The 16,400-nt window shown below is 40.0% G+C and overlaps 1 protein-coding gene across 1 annotated transcript in view; it reads right to left on the bottom strand.

Annotated features, from left to right (window-relative positions):
* Positions 1–16,400, bottom strand: part of ENPP3 (ectonucleotide pyrophosphatase/phosphodiesterase 3) — an 84,704-nt gene that overhangs the window by 18,514 nt on the left and 49,790 nt on the right. The window contains exons 16-20 of the mRNA XM_003781856.3: positions 10,541–10,607; positions 8,958–9,045; positions 6,895–7,073; positions 4,881–4,932; positions 3,621–3,775 (exon numbers count right to left, since the gene is read on the bottom strand). Coding sequence (XP_003781904.1) covers positions 3,621–3,775; positions 4,881–4,932; positions 6,895–7,073; positions 8,958–9,045; positions 10,541–10,607 — 541 coding nt within the window. The remainder of the gene's footprint in view (positions 1–3,620; positions 3,776–4,880; positions 4,933–6,894; positions 7,074–8,957; positions 9,046–10,540; positions 10,608–16,400) is intronic.

Here is a 16,400-nt window from a genome sequence, read left to right as displayed (position 1 = left end):
ACCACCATCATCACCTTCCACCATCAACACTACCACCACCACCATCACCATGACCACCATCATCACCTTCCACCATCAACACTACCATGACCACTACTACCTTCTACCATCATCACCAACACCAACACCAACACCACTATCCCATTATCACCATCACCAACACCACCACCATCACCATACCCACCAGGACCATCATCCCCTTATCACCAACACCACCATTACCACCATCACTACCACTATTATTATTACTACCATTGTCATCACCACCATCACCACCACCACCTTGACATACAAACAGCTTCAATTTTGATATCTTTTCAGAAGAGTTCCTTGGAATTTTTGAAGCCAAGAGATAGAAAGCCAGAGAAACAACAAATAGAACTCAGACACTCACATAAACCCTGAACTCCCTAGCTCTCTAATCCTCCAGAGAAGCAGATGATGTGCACAGACAGGAACATCTGCTGCTTTTATTTTTAGTCTGGCATGGGGACAAAAAATAATTTGAACTGAGTGGGTTCAAACCTGGCCCTGGCCAAACTGCAACGAAAAATAGCTGGACGTTGTGGCGGGCACCTGTAGTCCCAGCTACTTGGAAGGCTGAGGCAAGAGAATCGCTGAAGCCCAGGAGTTGGAGATTGCTACGAGCTGTGACACCAGAGCACTCTACCCAGAGCGATAAAGTGAGACTCTGTCTCCAAAAAAAAAAATTATTTTTACAGAAGTATAGATGCTTCTTACCTGCAGGTTTAATGTAAAAGCTAAAACTTATTCATCTGAAGATTAGATATTTATGATCTTACCAAATGGTAAGGATAATAACTGTGTACATTTTTAACTGGTTGTGTGATTTTTTTTTCTATAGGGAAAACAACCTCTCATAGTTCAAAAATGTTTGCAACACATAATCATTTTCCTGGTGTTTAAAGATGCACAAAACATGATTAGGCCATAATTTGTAATATCATAGATAAGCCTTAGAAACAAGAAAGGCTTTTTAAAAATTCAATATGTATGACATACACATGTGTGTAGAGAGAGATAAAGAGAGAAGCATTTTTGAAAGTACACTAGACTTTCTTCCTCCAAAACAGTCCTTTGATTTCATATTAGATTCAGAAGTATCTGTTCCAAATAATAGTTATAATTCTTGCTCTCATTTTCAATATTTAACTTACAAAAGAAAACTATTCAGACCTTCCTACTGAGCAAGTCCTGAAGCAAAATCACGTACAGCCTAACTTAATGATTTCAATGCAGTTGTTGTAGAACCATGATTTCAAATCATGACTTCCCCACAAGGCTTCTGAGATAACAACAAAAGTTAGAAAACCCACCCAAACCACAGAAAAACAAAAGTTCCATAAAACTTAAAGGCACAGGCCAATCGGGTTCATGGTCTAAAAAGTGCTTATTTAAAGTCTGATTTTTCAAACACAGAGCTGATTTACAACATTTTTATGTGAATCCCCAAACATCCTTGTATGTAATTTTCTTGAGCCACAACACACTAACAGAGTAATTTCTGAATTAGAAAGCAGAAAATTGCTAGAATTCCATCCTGTCACATGGAGGGAGAAATACACAAGTCATTCTGTGGGATCAGTGAAAGGACAGGAACTTTTGGTAACAAAGCAGCTAGTTTTAAAACGATAACAAAGAAGAATTGTACTGGACTCGTAGTCTGAGCCTATTTAGAATCCCTCTGCCTTTGGTTTCCGCCAAAGCTCATATAAATTCAGGAATTCAAGACAGCAGAGGAAAGTATTACACAATATAAACATCCCCTTTAATGCCACACAAAACCTAGTACCTGGATGCTTCAAAATAGAGAATTGACTAATAAGACTGACTTTGAATATGCAGCCCTCAGAAACAAAAACAAAATAGAAATTATTTTAAGGAACGTTGCGTGTTGAAGAAAATCACAAACAATCGATCTTTGTGTATGTTAAGAAAGTAGTGTGCCACCAACCCTACGTGGGAACTCGGGTAACTGTTGGTAAAATATTTGCTCACATCGGGAAGCAAACAACATTAGTTCTCTGTTACCAGCGACCGCAGCTGAACCACTCACAGCAACGGAGCTGGCTTTCAGAACATACACAGCTTTAATTGGTAGTAGAAAAATATGCTTATTTTTCTCCAAAAATCTTGAATTGGAACAAGAAGAGCAGATAAACCAGATACAAACAATCACTCCCTTTCTATGAAAGAGATGGTACTCTCAGCCAGAGTTTGTCATCAGTCTCTGGATCCAAAACATGAAGATTTTTCCTGCACAAACAACTTTCTGGTTATTTACACTTCTGGTGGACAACATAGCTTTTTTTTTTTTTTGCAGTTTTTGGCCAGGCTGGGTTTGAACCCCCCACCTCCAGCATATGGGGCCGGCGCCCTACTCCTTTGAGCCACAGGTGCCAACCCATGGACAGCATAGTTTTGAAATAATGATTTTAAAATAATGATTGGGATTAATTTATCCAGTGCATTTCACTTAATAAACATTTACTGGGCCCTCTACTGTCCCGGTGATACATTAAATAAAACCATCCCTGCCCTGAAGGAGTGTTTGGACTGATTTTTGGTAGACTTTAAGCTTCATTTTAACTTGCATTTTCCTTATTGATAATGAGGTTCAATACTTACCTGATATCCTTTGCAGATTTATTAAGTAAATGCCTGTCATTCCCTTGTTTATTGGTGGAAATTTATTAGCTCTTCTGGATCCTAAGTCCTATTCTACATACTCATCATTCGTTTCTTATATGCAATGCAAACCTCTCATCCCATCCATAACTTTGTCATTTTGTCACAGGTTAACATTTACATAGTCAGATTATTCAATTTCCTCTGTATTTTTGTTGTGCTTAATCTTGTGTCCTAGGAAATCCTTCTCTTTCCCAAGACCACAAGGGATATGCACCATTTAGTGTATCAATCCACCAGGAATTTAATTTTGTGTGTGGTGGAAGGTAGGGATCTAATATTTTTTTCCTGATAGGCGGTCAACTGTCCTAGCAGCATTTGGTGAAAGGGAGTTTGCAGATAGTCCAGAGGGAAGAGGATCTAAATAAGTGGATTCTCAAGCTCTGTCTAGAAAGATCTGTGATCCAATACATCATCCATGTAAATCTAGCCTGATTTATTAGAGTGCTAGATCCTTCAGAAAAGGATTGCCTTTGAATTACATTGTGTTTCTTAAGCCGACCACAGCACATAGCAAATGGTAAAGTGTGTTACATGATCAAATAAATACAAAGCCCTTTACAATCTAGTTACCTTCATCTTCTAGGGGCACCCACCCTATACTTGGGGATACCCAATGAATCATGTGCCTCTGTACTTTCTGTTGCTTCTGTTCGAAATGTTCTTTTCTATCTCCCTTCCTGATTAGCCAAGTGGCCTGTAAACATTTTCTACTTTCTCCAGGCAAAACACAAGGTATTCCTCTTTTGTCCCCACACAGCACCTAGGAAAAGCTTTCTGTTGATACCCGCGACATTGTCCTACAAGCTACAGTAGGCCAGTGAGCTCGATTTGGAATCCCTGCTGCAAAACAAAATTCAACTCGTGGGAATTTTAAAGGCGGCTGCATGGATGAGAGGACTCTGACTTACCGGCTGGGGGAATGTATATGAGCTCCACATGGGCATCTTCATAGCTTTGCCAAATCCACTGACATATTCCCCGTGGTAAAGCAGACAGTAGTCCACGTTCTTCTGCACCACCCTGGGCCTCCCAAATGGCAAATTGACTTTCATTGTTGCTGTTACTAAAATTAAAATAACATAAAATAAAAGATTTGTGAAATCAGCAAATGTTTCTGTGCATATAACAACTAGCACTTTCCCAAGGCTTATTATGGGTCAAACACTCTAACAGATGTTTATCATATTTAATCAGAGCCTGATTCTGCTAGAACCTTGACCTGGGACTTCCCAGCCTCCTGAACTATGAGAAATAGATTTTTATTGTTCATAAGCCACCCAAACTATGGTATTTTTTAATAGCATCTGGGATTGACTAAACAGCATCCTGATGGATTTACTTATTTGAACTTGCATGCTACCATAACTTAAAAATCCACCAATTAGGGCGGCACCTGTGGCCCAAAGGAGTAAGGCACCGTCCCCATATGCCAGAGGTGGTAGGTTCAAACCCAGCCCCGGCCAAAAACCACCAAAAAAAAAAAAAAAATCCACCAATTATTGCAGGCTATTCATGCTATGTAATAATACCCAGCAGATTATAAGAAGATTATCAAACAGCTAACACATTCACTAAACTCTTAACAGCAGACCAGACATGTATATTACCTCATTTAGTCTTCATAGCATCTGTATAAAGTACCCTCAGTTTATACACAATGAAACAGAGACATGGTGAGTTTAATTCAAGAATACTTAAAAGATAACAGGTAATAATAATATTGCTATAGGCCAGGCACTTCTGCAAATTCTTTCCATGCATTAACTTTTCTAATGTTTGTAACTACATAAGGTGAGTACAGTTATAGGTGAGAACAGTGAGGCATAGAAAGTTTAAGTGGTTTGCACACAGGTTAGTAGCCAGGAAGCAGCAGAGGTGGGACTCAGATCCAGGCAGCTCAGTCCGTTTACATCTAAGAAAGGGAACAGGGGACTGCAGATGAGGCATAAGTATTTCAAGGAAGGTGTTATGTTCCTGGAACATTGTAACTACCCCCATGTCTAACCCATTAGATCTATTGTGGGTTTCGTTTTTCCTCCCTCCTATATACTGGTAACAAAATCTTCATGTTCAAAAGCCTCTGTGAGTTTATTTTGGAGAATCCCCAGATGGCAATATTGTGTTTTAAATCTAAACATCAAAGACTTACGTGTTTTCTATTGACTTACTTTCTTCTTCGCTGAGATTTAGCCTTTGATTCACTTGTTCTAGCTGAGAATTCTGCAAGACAGTGAGAAGTAGAAGGGGAGGAAGTAAGTCAAAGTAATAACACATGTTTTGAAGGGTATTCACAATTTCCTGTCATAATCACATAAAGTATTTTATTACCAGATAAAGAGGCCAGACTAGGCTCAGCGCCTATAGCTCAACCAGCTAAGGCGCCAGCCACGTACACCTAAGGTGGCGGGTTCGAATTCCCAGCCCGGACCCGCCAAACAACAATGACGGCTGCAACCAAAAAATAGCCGGGCGTTGTGGTGGGTGCCTGTAGTCCCAGCTACTTGGGAGGCGGAGGCAGGAGACTGGCTTGAGCCCAGGAGTTGGAGGTTGCTGTGAGCTGTGATGCCACGGCACTCTACCCAGGGGGACAGCTTGAGGCTCTGTCTAAAAAAAAAAAAAAAGAGGCCAGACTAACTTGAGTTTAAAATCAGATTCTGCCACTACTCAGAAATACAGAGATATTGCTGCCCCAGCACCTGTTTTTTGTTTTTGTTTTTGTTCTTGTTTTTTGCAGTTTCTGGCCGGGGCTGGGTTTGAATCCGCCACCTCTGGCATATGGGGCCAGCACCCTACTCCTTTGAGCCACAGGCAATGCCCCCAGTGCCCTTTTTTTAATGTGTGTGGGAGTATGCAAAGATCTAATTGATGGGGGGGGGGCAAAGCATTCTGACTATAGGTGGTATAGTTGGGATGACAACCCAGAGCTTCTCAAGATTTCACATGCATACAAGTCACTTGGGGGGTTTGTTAAAAATATGGATTCAGATTCAATAAACCCAGGTAGGGCCTGGCATTCTCTATTTCTAGCCAACTCATGAGTGATAGAGGTGCCGGTGCAGGAGCCACACTTTGAGTAAGTAGCAAGGGGCGTTCTTTACAGAGAAGAACTTAGGGTTTGCAGTCAGAGAGACCAAGCTTCTACGACCTTGGACAATTTACCAAACTTCCCTGAGCCCTCTCTATCTCTAAAATGGGAAATACCCACTTTGCTCTATTACTATTTTTTTAATGGCTGTTCCATTGAGGTTATCAAGAGCAGCAGGTGGGAAACTCACACCCTTACTTTGATATTTGCCATGGATTTGGTCTTTACTGCGAAGTTTGACCAGACTACCATGTCTTAAAGCTTCTTGGTTGATTATTTCTGTGCCATACAATGTTATTTTAAGGACTAGAGAATGTAAAGTCTTCACCTAACCCTGATTATAAGGGGACATTTTTACATGAGGCAGCAAGTGTTTATTTACCTCTGCAGCCCCATTTTGAACTTGATCAAATGTATCTAACATAGTTTTAGCTTGATGGACTCCTGATAACTGGGCTCCAAATTCCTTCTGAAATCCCAACACCATTCAGGTGTCCCTCACAGGTGAACTTGGTCCCTTCATTTTGAGCTCCTGTTCTGTCCCCTTGCCCTTGGGGCCCCTCCTAGCACTAGAACCTCACTTTGTTAAGTCCCCTGGGATCTGAAGTCCTACTCTGGAACTCAGCTCAGCGCCTGATCTACTAAAAAGACCTTCACAGTATCAACTATCTGGCAGATTCTCTGCTGCTACTAAAGGAATATCACACAACACCTTACACTAGTGGGTGCGTCAAAGAGCAGTTTGTAGTATCTTCCAAGTTCTTTCTGCTCTAAACAACCAGGCATGACCATCTGATTCTTAGACTGTTAAGAAGAATGGTTTATGAAGGAAATCAAAGAGAGCTCCAAGATCACCATCTGGAATGGTTCAGAAAAGTTAGCTCACAATGAAATTAACAATTACTTTACAAATAGTGTCTTCTCGTTTACCAATCACATTCACATACTTAATCTCTCATGTCCAGATAAAGTTCAAAGAAACCACATACGTTTACTAATAAATATTCAAGCCAGAACAGAAACCTGGTTGTCAGCCGCCCTGGTTTAGACCAGCCTGCCCCTTTACGTTCTGATGGCTGCAGCAAGTTATTACTTACGTTTTGTAACTGAGGGCAGAGACAGTCTAGAGGATCTGTGGGCAACGGAGTGGTAAAGCCACAAACAGAAGACTTTGACACTTCCTCTGTGTGAGTTGGATCATAAAAAGGCACCTTCAGAAGATGGTTTAAACTACCATGGGTTCCATTATTCGGTGCTGGTTGAATGTGTAGAAGATCTGTTTTTTAAAAAAATAAGTTCAAAGTAGCTTTAAATCGGAAAGCAACAACTCTTATGTGGGAGACGGGGAAAAAACAAACTTTTTTTTTTTTTGAGACAGAATCTCATTATGTCACCCTCAGTAGAGTGCTGTGCTGTCACAGCTCACAGCAACCACCAACTCTTGGGCTTAAGCAATTCTCTTGTCTCAGCCTCCCAAGGAGCTACAGGCACCTGCCACAACGCCTGGCTAAAAACAAACTCTTTTAATAAAGTCTGCTGCAATGAAGTCACCTACTACACACACCGTATGCCGTTCAGCTTTCTGACATTCCACTCCCATAGTTTCCAGTATCTAGTCTTTCTAAAGAAGAGGAACTGGCTCGGCGCCTGTGGCTCAAGTAGCTAAGGTGCCAGCCACATACACCTAAGGTGGCGGGTTTGAATCCAGCCCGGACCCGCCAAACAACAATAATGGCTGCACCCAAAAAATAGCCGGGCATTGTGGCGGGTGCCTATGGTCCCAGCTACTTGTGAGGCGGAGGCAGGAGACTTGCTTGAGCCCAGGAGTTGGAGGTTGCTGTGAGCTGTGAAGCCATAGCACTCTACCCAGGGGGATAGCTTGAGGCTCTGTCTCAAAAAAAAAAAAAAAAAAAGAAAAGAAGAGGAACTAGCTGTACCCAGCTTCTTAGGAGGCTCAAGCAAAAGGATCACTGAGCCCAAGAGTTTGAGGCCAGCCTGGGCAACAGAGAAAAAAATAAAACTAGGAACAATCACTGCAACTTTCACAGATTTGTTTCTCTTCCTCTAGAGTAAAGCTTCATTATATAAATGACTGTTTGGTTCTTTAAGTATATCATGGTTTTCTAGTATTAAAAAAAACTGTGCTCTTAATAATAACAAATTTAAAGAAGTCAAATAATTTATAGTCTTACTTGAAGTATATTTACTCAATTATATGAAAATTCTGTAAGGACAGATTTTTTTTAATTAAAATTTTGTTTAACATTTAGAGGACTTTTTCTCATTTTTCCTTTGGAAACAAAACATACAGATATTTCAAAAGCATAGCCCTAAAAGTGGCTCCAGATGACTACCACGCAATAAACCTTTCTTAGGACTGGGGTCCTATCTAATTCCTTGCAGTCACCCCCACAAAGAGCCAGTAGTCTTGCTCACAAATCTAGTTGAAGGAACAAAGAATGCAAGTTGTTAAGGCTACAACACCATTTTTAGATGGATACTTTTGGTCTCTAAGTCACATTCAATTACCACAGGTCAATGACCAGGTTAAAAGAGATGGTAGTGAGCGTGTTTATGTCTAAATTTCTAAAGCTAACAGTGAAACCTCAGCTTACTCATTGCCTTACCTAGGTAAATGATTTGTTAATACGGCCGCCAGAGGAAAGCACTTACCTAGAAAAAGGTTACACTCCCTAGTACCTTAAGGTTTAAAAGGACTTAAAGGATTTTAACATTGATTGTAATAACAAATGTCTATCCAAAGAGGACTTTCTTGCCATCTTTTCACGCAGGAAGCTTTCTCTTTGTAATTGCAAGAAAATATTTGTCTTTTTAGTATGCTTATCCTGCTTTAAAAAATTAGAAGTGTTAATTTTTTATCTAAATTTTATTTAATTACCCTTTCGTAACTAATAGAAAAGCTTGATCTCCTGAATTCTAAACTTTATCATTACTAGTAAAGCAAACAAACAAAAAATATTACTCTTATAGCTTACTAATTCTGAATAACAAATAATTCATCCTTGTCTTTTTTTTTTTCCCTCACTTTCTGTCTTCTTCCTACAGAGCATCTAGCCTCCAGAATTCAATTTGTCACCAATTTCAAATTATAGTAAAAGCTATGCACACTTTGCTGGTGAGTTTATTCAAATCTACTTACCACACATTAGGTTATAGACTTCAATGTTTTCAAATGGTTCAATTTCAGTCTTCTTTTTAAAACTGGGTCCATGTGCAATAAAGAAAGCCTGGATCGTAATTTTATTATGATTACTGGATGTCGCCGAAACTCAAAAATAAATGTAGGAAATGACACAATTTTTCTTCTGTAACAACTCTTCTATTTATATTAGGCCTTTGTAAGAATTTGTTTTCAGATTTGCAAATCATATCATTTCACCTCTGATGTTTTACCAATCCTTATCAAACATAATCCATGCTGTGTTTATTCCTCTGTCTCTAGCTGCTTTGAAGCAACAGTGGGCAACTATTATCAGTATAATTCTATAATATCTGGACAATATACATACATAATATTACATATGCATATTCTTTTCATATTCTTTCATATCATTGCTCAAATATGTACATGATGAAAATGTTGACATTTATAAGTTTTAAATTTTATGCAGCTTCCTAACCCCCTTTACTTTTGGGATGAAAATATCTAAATACAGTAAAGCCTTAGTAAGTTGACCAGCCAAGGGTGGTAACAAACTGGCCAATACACAGATGTGGTCAACAGAAGGAACTGGGCCTAGTGTACTGGTACAGACATGTGGTACATGTCTGGTCTATGAAAATTAGGTCAACTGGAAGAGGAGGTCAATGTAGGTAGGTGGTCAGCCATGGAGGATCCGTTGTATTTTAATTTATATTTAATTAATTAATGTTAACTTTATTATATTATTTATAACAGATTTAATTGTTTTAGTTTGTAAATACCTAAAAGAGAAGTATCAAACATAGATAAGCAATTCTTTTTGGTAATGGAGTTATATATATATCCAGACACACACATAGATATATCTTTTAAGATAACCATCAAAGAATTGGAGACATAGGTTTCTCTTACAGTAAATTATTATATAGTACCCTAATGGATAGAAAAGCTCTATCTCTAGAGATTTTTCAAATGTTTACAAAGACATATAGCTCAGCATGACGATGTTCAGAGGCAGTATATTCATAATTCATAAAGAACCTAATGCTTTTTTTTTTTTAAACTGAGTGTGTATGACAGAGAGTGTGATAGAGAGATGGAGAGAGGGTGTTACAAATGGAACTAGATAAGACAATCAGGTTGCAAAAATCATAAAGCTTTACCTACAGGAGAATATCATAGACTCAGATACACGCCTAACCTAGATCTTTACAGGGGTTGTTCCTTTTGCCTGGCACAGATTTTCCTTGAAAACTTCAGAAGTTAATTCCCTCACCTTCTTCAAGTCTGTGCTCCAGAGTCACCTCAAAGACTTACTCTTTCCACTTTATTTAAAGTTGCATACTTCTCCCAAGGTGCCCCCAATACTCCTAATTTCCTCCTTTCCTTTCTTTATTTCCCATAACATACCAAGTAATATATTCTTTCATTACATCTACTGTCAGTATCCTCCTTTTAGAAAAAAGGCTTCTTGAGGCCAGGGATCTTAGTCTGTATTCCCAGATGTAGTCAAGAGTCTTGGACATTGCTTATCACAAAGTAGGTGCTGGATAAATATGTTTATAAACAGCAGCGCATACCTCCATGCTCTTAAACTGGTTGTTATAACCGTGGTTGCCTCCTCCGCAGAATGAATTTGATCTATACCTATAAAGAAAATTGTTATTACACACTGATCGATATATTGATATAAGATCTTATCATAAAAGCTTTAATGGATTTTTATGTAGTCTCTGCTTTCACATAGGCAAATTTCTCTGATGACAGCTTAAGTCTTTCTGCCAACAATAGCTTAAACGTATTTATTTCACGCTCAAATTCATAATCATAAAGGAACAAACAAAACAGTGAGAGAGAAGAAAGAAAAATCCCAAGTTCTTTGACTGGAATACAAAACACCATCTTTTGACTCTCAGATACTGATGAAATGATAATAAAAAAGGCACAGATGAAGAGAAAAGAACTTGTCTTCCAGCTCACCCACATCCTTACTCAGGGCAAGTTAATTATGAAAGAGTCACGTGTCACGGGATGGGTCCTGAGAAATGGGTCATAAGGCGATTTCAGCATGCAGTCATCAAGTACGACGCTTACATAAACCCAGCTGGTACCTGGTGTGGCCTATCGCTCTTAGGCTACAAACGCGAACAGCATATTACTGTACTGAATGCTGCAGGCAACTGGAAGATAATTGTGTGTCTAAACATAGAAAAGGTCCCATAAAAATACAATATTACACCTTATGGGACCACCGTCGTATACGTGGTCCATTGTTAACCAAAATGTTGCTGTGCCCCATGTGACTGTCTTTAGCAAGCAGCTTGAGCACCTATGCTCGGATTCAGAGTGTATTTTTAACATATGAGGTTTGCTTGCACAGCCTGTTTCTCTATCAATAACTTTTCCAATGTAATTAGATTTTTTGCCTACTTTCTCATATTTTAATCTTTGAGTTAAGCAGTCTCAGCAATTTTATACATAGTTGATTTTCATACTCAGAAAAAATATGGGGTCAATGAACCTAGATCTTTTAAAGCAGCCATGTTATACTGGGGCAGATTTGGTCTCTGAAGGGAACAAGAGACGCCTATGCCCCAAGGCTGCCCTTAAAAGGTTTCTCTTATTTGCTTCCCCAACTCTCACCTTCTACCCCGGGGCAAATACACACACACAAACACATACAGGGCTTCTGTTTGTTTTTACATTGAAGGCTCAACTGAGAACAGGACAGTAATTTAGTGTCTCAAAAAATCAACATAAAAAAAACCCCTTATAACTGACTCTCACTCAGTTTAAATAGAAAATAAGTGTAGGCTCGGCACCTGTGGCTCAAGTGGCTAAGGCACCAGCCACATACACCTGAGGTGGTGGATTCAACTCTGGCCCAGGCCCACCAAACAACAAGGATGGCTGCAACCAAAAAATAGCCGGGCGTTGTGGCGGGCGCCTATAGTCCCAGCTACTTGGGAGGCGGAGGCAGGAGACTCGCTTGAGCCCAGAAGTTGGAGGTTGCTGTGAGCTGTGATGCCATGGCACTCTACCCAGGGGGACAGCTTGAGACTCTGTCTCAAAAAAAAAAAAAAAAAGTAAATCACAAATCAAAAAATAAATCACAACTTTGACAAGACCACACTCAACCCTACCCCATAGAGAGAAGAAAAGAAGAGGCCGAGTAAGTACCTGGAATGGCCAAAGCACGAGGAGTCCTATTTAATAAGGGGTTTAAAGTTAATTCCCTTAAAGGGATTTTATGTCCTTATCTTGGGTAATTCCAATAAAATTATTGGCATAGAGTAAAACTTGCTGTAAAAGACATTGTTATTGCTGTTGCGCGGATATTTGATTTCCCAAGATTACTGAAATTATTCGTCTGGAGATAACGACGTTCTCAATTCTGCGGGGAATGCTAGAGTGTTCATTAATGAGAGAAAGAACAAGGTTTCTCGAACCAAGTCTTTAGTACAATTTTCTAAAATTTTTAAATATTCTCACCTCCTAATCCAGCTCAATTGAAAAACCATAGTAAACACTGCAAAATTTCACTCAGAAGCAAAAGATAAACATACTGTTTGAAAAAGCTCTATTTGGCTCGGTGCCTGTGGCTCAAGCGGCTAAAGTGCCAGCCACATACACCTGAGCTGGTGGGTTCGAATCCACCCCAGGCCTGCCAAACAACAATGAGGGCTGCAACCAAAACATAGCCGAGCATTGTGGCAGGCATCAATAGGCCCAGCTACTTCAGAGGCTGAGGCAGGAGAATCACTTGAGCCCAAGAGTTGGAGGTTGCTGTGAGCTGTGATGCCACAGCACTGTCTCCACCAGGGTGACAGCTTGAGGCTCTGTCTCAAAAAAAAAAAAAAAAGAAAGAAAGAAAGACAGAAAAGAAAAGAAAAAGCTCTATTTTCTATTGTTCTTCACATGGTAACTTTGGAAATTTGTTCTTCTAACTGCTCGTGTTCATACTTTCCAACTATAAATTTGGCTCTGGAAATTACATATGATAGCCAGCATTTGGAAAAAGATGAGTTGATTTTGTCTGTTTTAATTGAGCTCACCTTCCAAGTTCTACGGGAAATCTTTTGGAACAAGTTATCTCTTACCTTTCTCCTGGTGCCCCACTGGTTTCCAAGTCCCTGTTTCCTCTGCAACGTCCTTGTTTGTCCTTTCCTTCCTTTCCTTTTCTATTGCCACCGTTCTAAGCTGTGTGCTCATTACCTCTGACCTGAACAAGTTCCCTAATTAGTCACTGCTGGCAGAATTTCTGAATCTCCAACAAACACAGGCATGCCCACATACATGGATGCACACACACCTGATCTTATTTACACTATCACTGCTGGAAATAGAAACAGTTCTAACGAGAACAAATGTGGGTCAGAACGTAATGAACCAGGACTTAAGGACCATCCTGGGAAGTCTGGGTCATACATTAACCATAGTGCTTTCCTGCAGATGTACTAGATAGTTGGTTTCACCAGCCCCAGTGCTGCATAGGTTCCTTTGGGGCTGTCATAATGCAGAAGAATGGGTCACTACGTAGGTTTCTAACAGACCTCCCTGCTTCTTCCTAGATCATCCTCCTCCATATAGCAGCTAGAAGGAACTCCCCCAAATGTAAATCTCACTATAGTCATTCAAGCCACCTTTTAACTACCAATGGCCTCCTACTTTCTTCAAGATCAAAGTCATACTCCTTAATCATAACACACAAAGCCCTTCATACAGACAGCAGTTTCAGCCGTTCAATGCTCAAGCAGTCCGGGCCTACTAGCAATTGCTGGGATCTAGTTCTTCTCTCTGGATACCTGCCTCTTTCTTTCTACCTTCTTTGCTCCAGAGCTGTTGCTGCTCGTTTAGAAAAAGTGCCCAGCTGTTCTGGGCAGATTATTTAAAGAAAGAAACACCCGTTAAAGCACAGCCTAGCAGTATTCAATATTTGACAAGCAGATGGTACTTTTGACAAAGAACAGGGGTCCCTTTCCTCCTGCCAACATGACCTCCGTCAGAGCGTGGGGAGCTGATTTTGACTTCCGACCTCCATCAGAGCTTGGGGAGCTGATTTTGACTCCCGCTCACCATCTTGGCAGGGTGCCTCTGAACAATGCACAGAGAGCCTACCCCAGCTCTAGTCTTCCAGATCAGGAATCACCCCTACCAGGAAGCTTTCGCTGATGTTCTTTGACATCCACACCAGGGTGTGCAATCATCCTTTTGCTTCCTAGAACCTTGTACTTGGCTCTAGATCAGCAGTTAGCATGTGATAATAATTATTTTCTTTCTTCCCAGTGGGTGAAGATCCTTAAGGGAGGGACTTTGTTATATCTAGTTCTTAAAAAGTGCCTGAGACATATTTGTCAGCCCAATTTTTTTTTTATTCCAAAATAAAAAGCTAATATTCAGCCTGGCATGGTGGTTCACACCTAAAACCCTTGCACTCTGGGAGGCGGAGGTGGGAGGAGCTCTTGAGCTCAGGAGTTTGAGCAGACCAGCCTGAGCAAGAGTAAGACCTGCATCTCTACAAAAAACAGAAAAATTAGGGGCCATTGTGGCAGGTGCCTATAGTCCCATCTACTGGGGGGGGTGGGGGCTGAGGCAGGAGGATCGCTTGAACCCAGGAGTTTGATATTGCTGTGAGCTAGGCTGACCTCAATGCACTCTAGCCTGGGGCAACAGTGAGACCCTATTTCAAAAAAAAAAAAAAGCTAATATTTATGTTATTTAAAAATGTATTTTAACAATATTTTGCCTATGCTTTCCAAAACATTAGATTTCCCCCAATTAGTAAAATAATTTTAGGCAAAATAAGGATGATGATGACAAAAATAGATTACATAAACTGTTGAAGTTTGCTATACTTGCAAAAAGGCGTCTAATCTAGTTACCAAATAATGCACATTGTTACTAAAAATAATAGACTTTCACTTAGAAAATAGGTAAGCTGAGACTCATGTTTTTAGAATTGCAGATGAGAGTGAGCCCAGGATTTAAACAGGTTAGATTCTTCACTTACACTTGTTAAGGCTGTATTCAAAATTCCCTTTGATGTAAGTTAGTTTACTTTGTATACAAGGTCTGACAATTAAGTTTGTGAGCTCATCCTAGAAAAAGTGCTACATACATCATTACTGAATATCAAACCTTTGACGTACTCCCCTTGGGAAGCTATGCACTCAAGCCAGCCCCTAGTCCACTGTTCAATGCAATTTTGGAACTCTTTTTCTGGAATGACTAACAGAGCTGCCATCATCCAAGTTCTGACAATTATGTTCATAAACTTGCCACCATGCACTGACATTGGCAGCACTGTACAAACAACCCAGTAAGCTTTCATAACCTTGGTGTATCATTGTCTCACAGCTGTGTTCACGTCAATGTATCTTGCTGAATGGTATTTATTATTGTTGTGGTGTGTTTTTATGTGCTATATGGGGACAGTTCTGATGGTCATTCCAGTAAAAGAGTTCTAAAATTGCTTTGAAGGGTGGACTAAGAGCTGACCTTGGTGCACAGCTTCCCAAGGGCAGTATGTCCAAGATGACTGTAGTGATATCCAGTAATGAGTATGTAGCCCTGTTTCTGGTATGAGTTTGGGAACTTAATTGTCATATCTCATATTAATGACAAGAAAATGATAAAACCAGGCTCATCTTATATTACAGGTGAGAAAACTGAAGCCCTAAGTTATTAACTTTTGCACGTTCCTGTGACTAATGAGGTTGGGAGACAGGCCTTGAACTCTCAGGCCATAGCTCTTTTTACATCTCACTGCTGGTTATTTAAAAGAATAAAAAGCTCATTGCTTGAGACTGAGTATTCATGCATGATACCCAGAAGAATTCTGGTGGCCAGACTCTCACTGTATAACCCTTTCTCATTCTGCACCAGTGAGCGAATCTCTTTAATCCCATACTCTGAATAGTGAATATTTAGAGAATATAATGCTGTTTAAGCATATCTTTATTTACATATTAAACACCTACGTGACTAAGAATCTTATGTATTTGATAGTAGTAAGGCTTAATTTTATTCACATATTTGGGAGAAATGCTCTTGAAGAAGGTCCTAGGCCACAGGGCAGCTACTGATCTAGGCAAAGGGCTAAGAAACTTGGATCCCAAGGAGACTGGCCAGTGCCATCTAGTGACCCAGAGTGAACTGCACACTCTCTGCTTGATGGGGGTTTCCAGTCCTCTTATAGAATATAGGTTTCCAGTTTTCTTATAGGCAGTTCCTTAACCTGAACACCTGTGTACTGGAGCCCAGCTCCCTTGTCTTCTTTCATCTCCTCTTTCTTTGTGAAACATTTCTTGCAGCCACTGTGTTGCTGCAGTCATTGTGTCTCCTGGTCTTATATTCATACATGTAACATAGGGCCAGAAAATACCACATGATCTAGATACTATTTTGTTTTGTTTTGTTTTTGAGACAGAGCCTCAAGCT

This window comes from Otolemur garnettii, unplaced genomic scaffold (genome assembly GCF_000181295.1).
Source record: "Otolemur garnettii isolate 467f Iridium unplaced genomic scaffold, OtoGar3 scaffold00002, whole genome shotgun sequence".
Classification (NCBI taxonomy): domain Eukaryota; kingdom Metazoa; phylum Chordata; class Mammalia; order Primates; family Galagidae; genus Otolemur; species Otolemur garnettii.
Note: the sequence above shows the minus strand (reverse complement) of the source record. Positions and strands in the feature narration are given on the sequence as shown.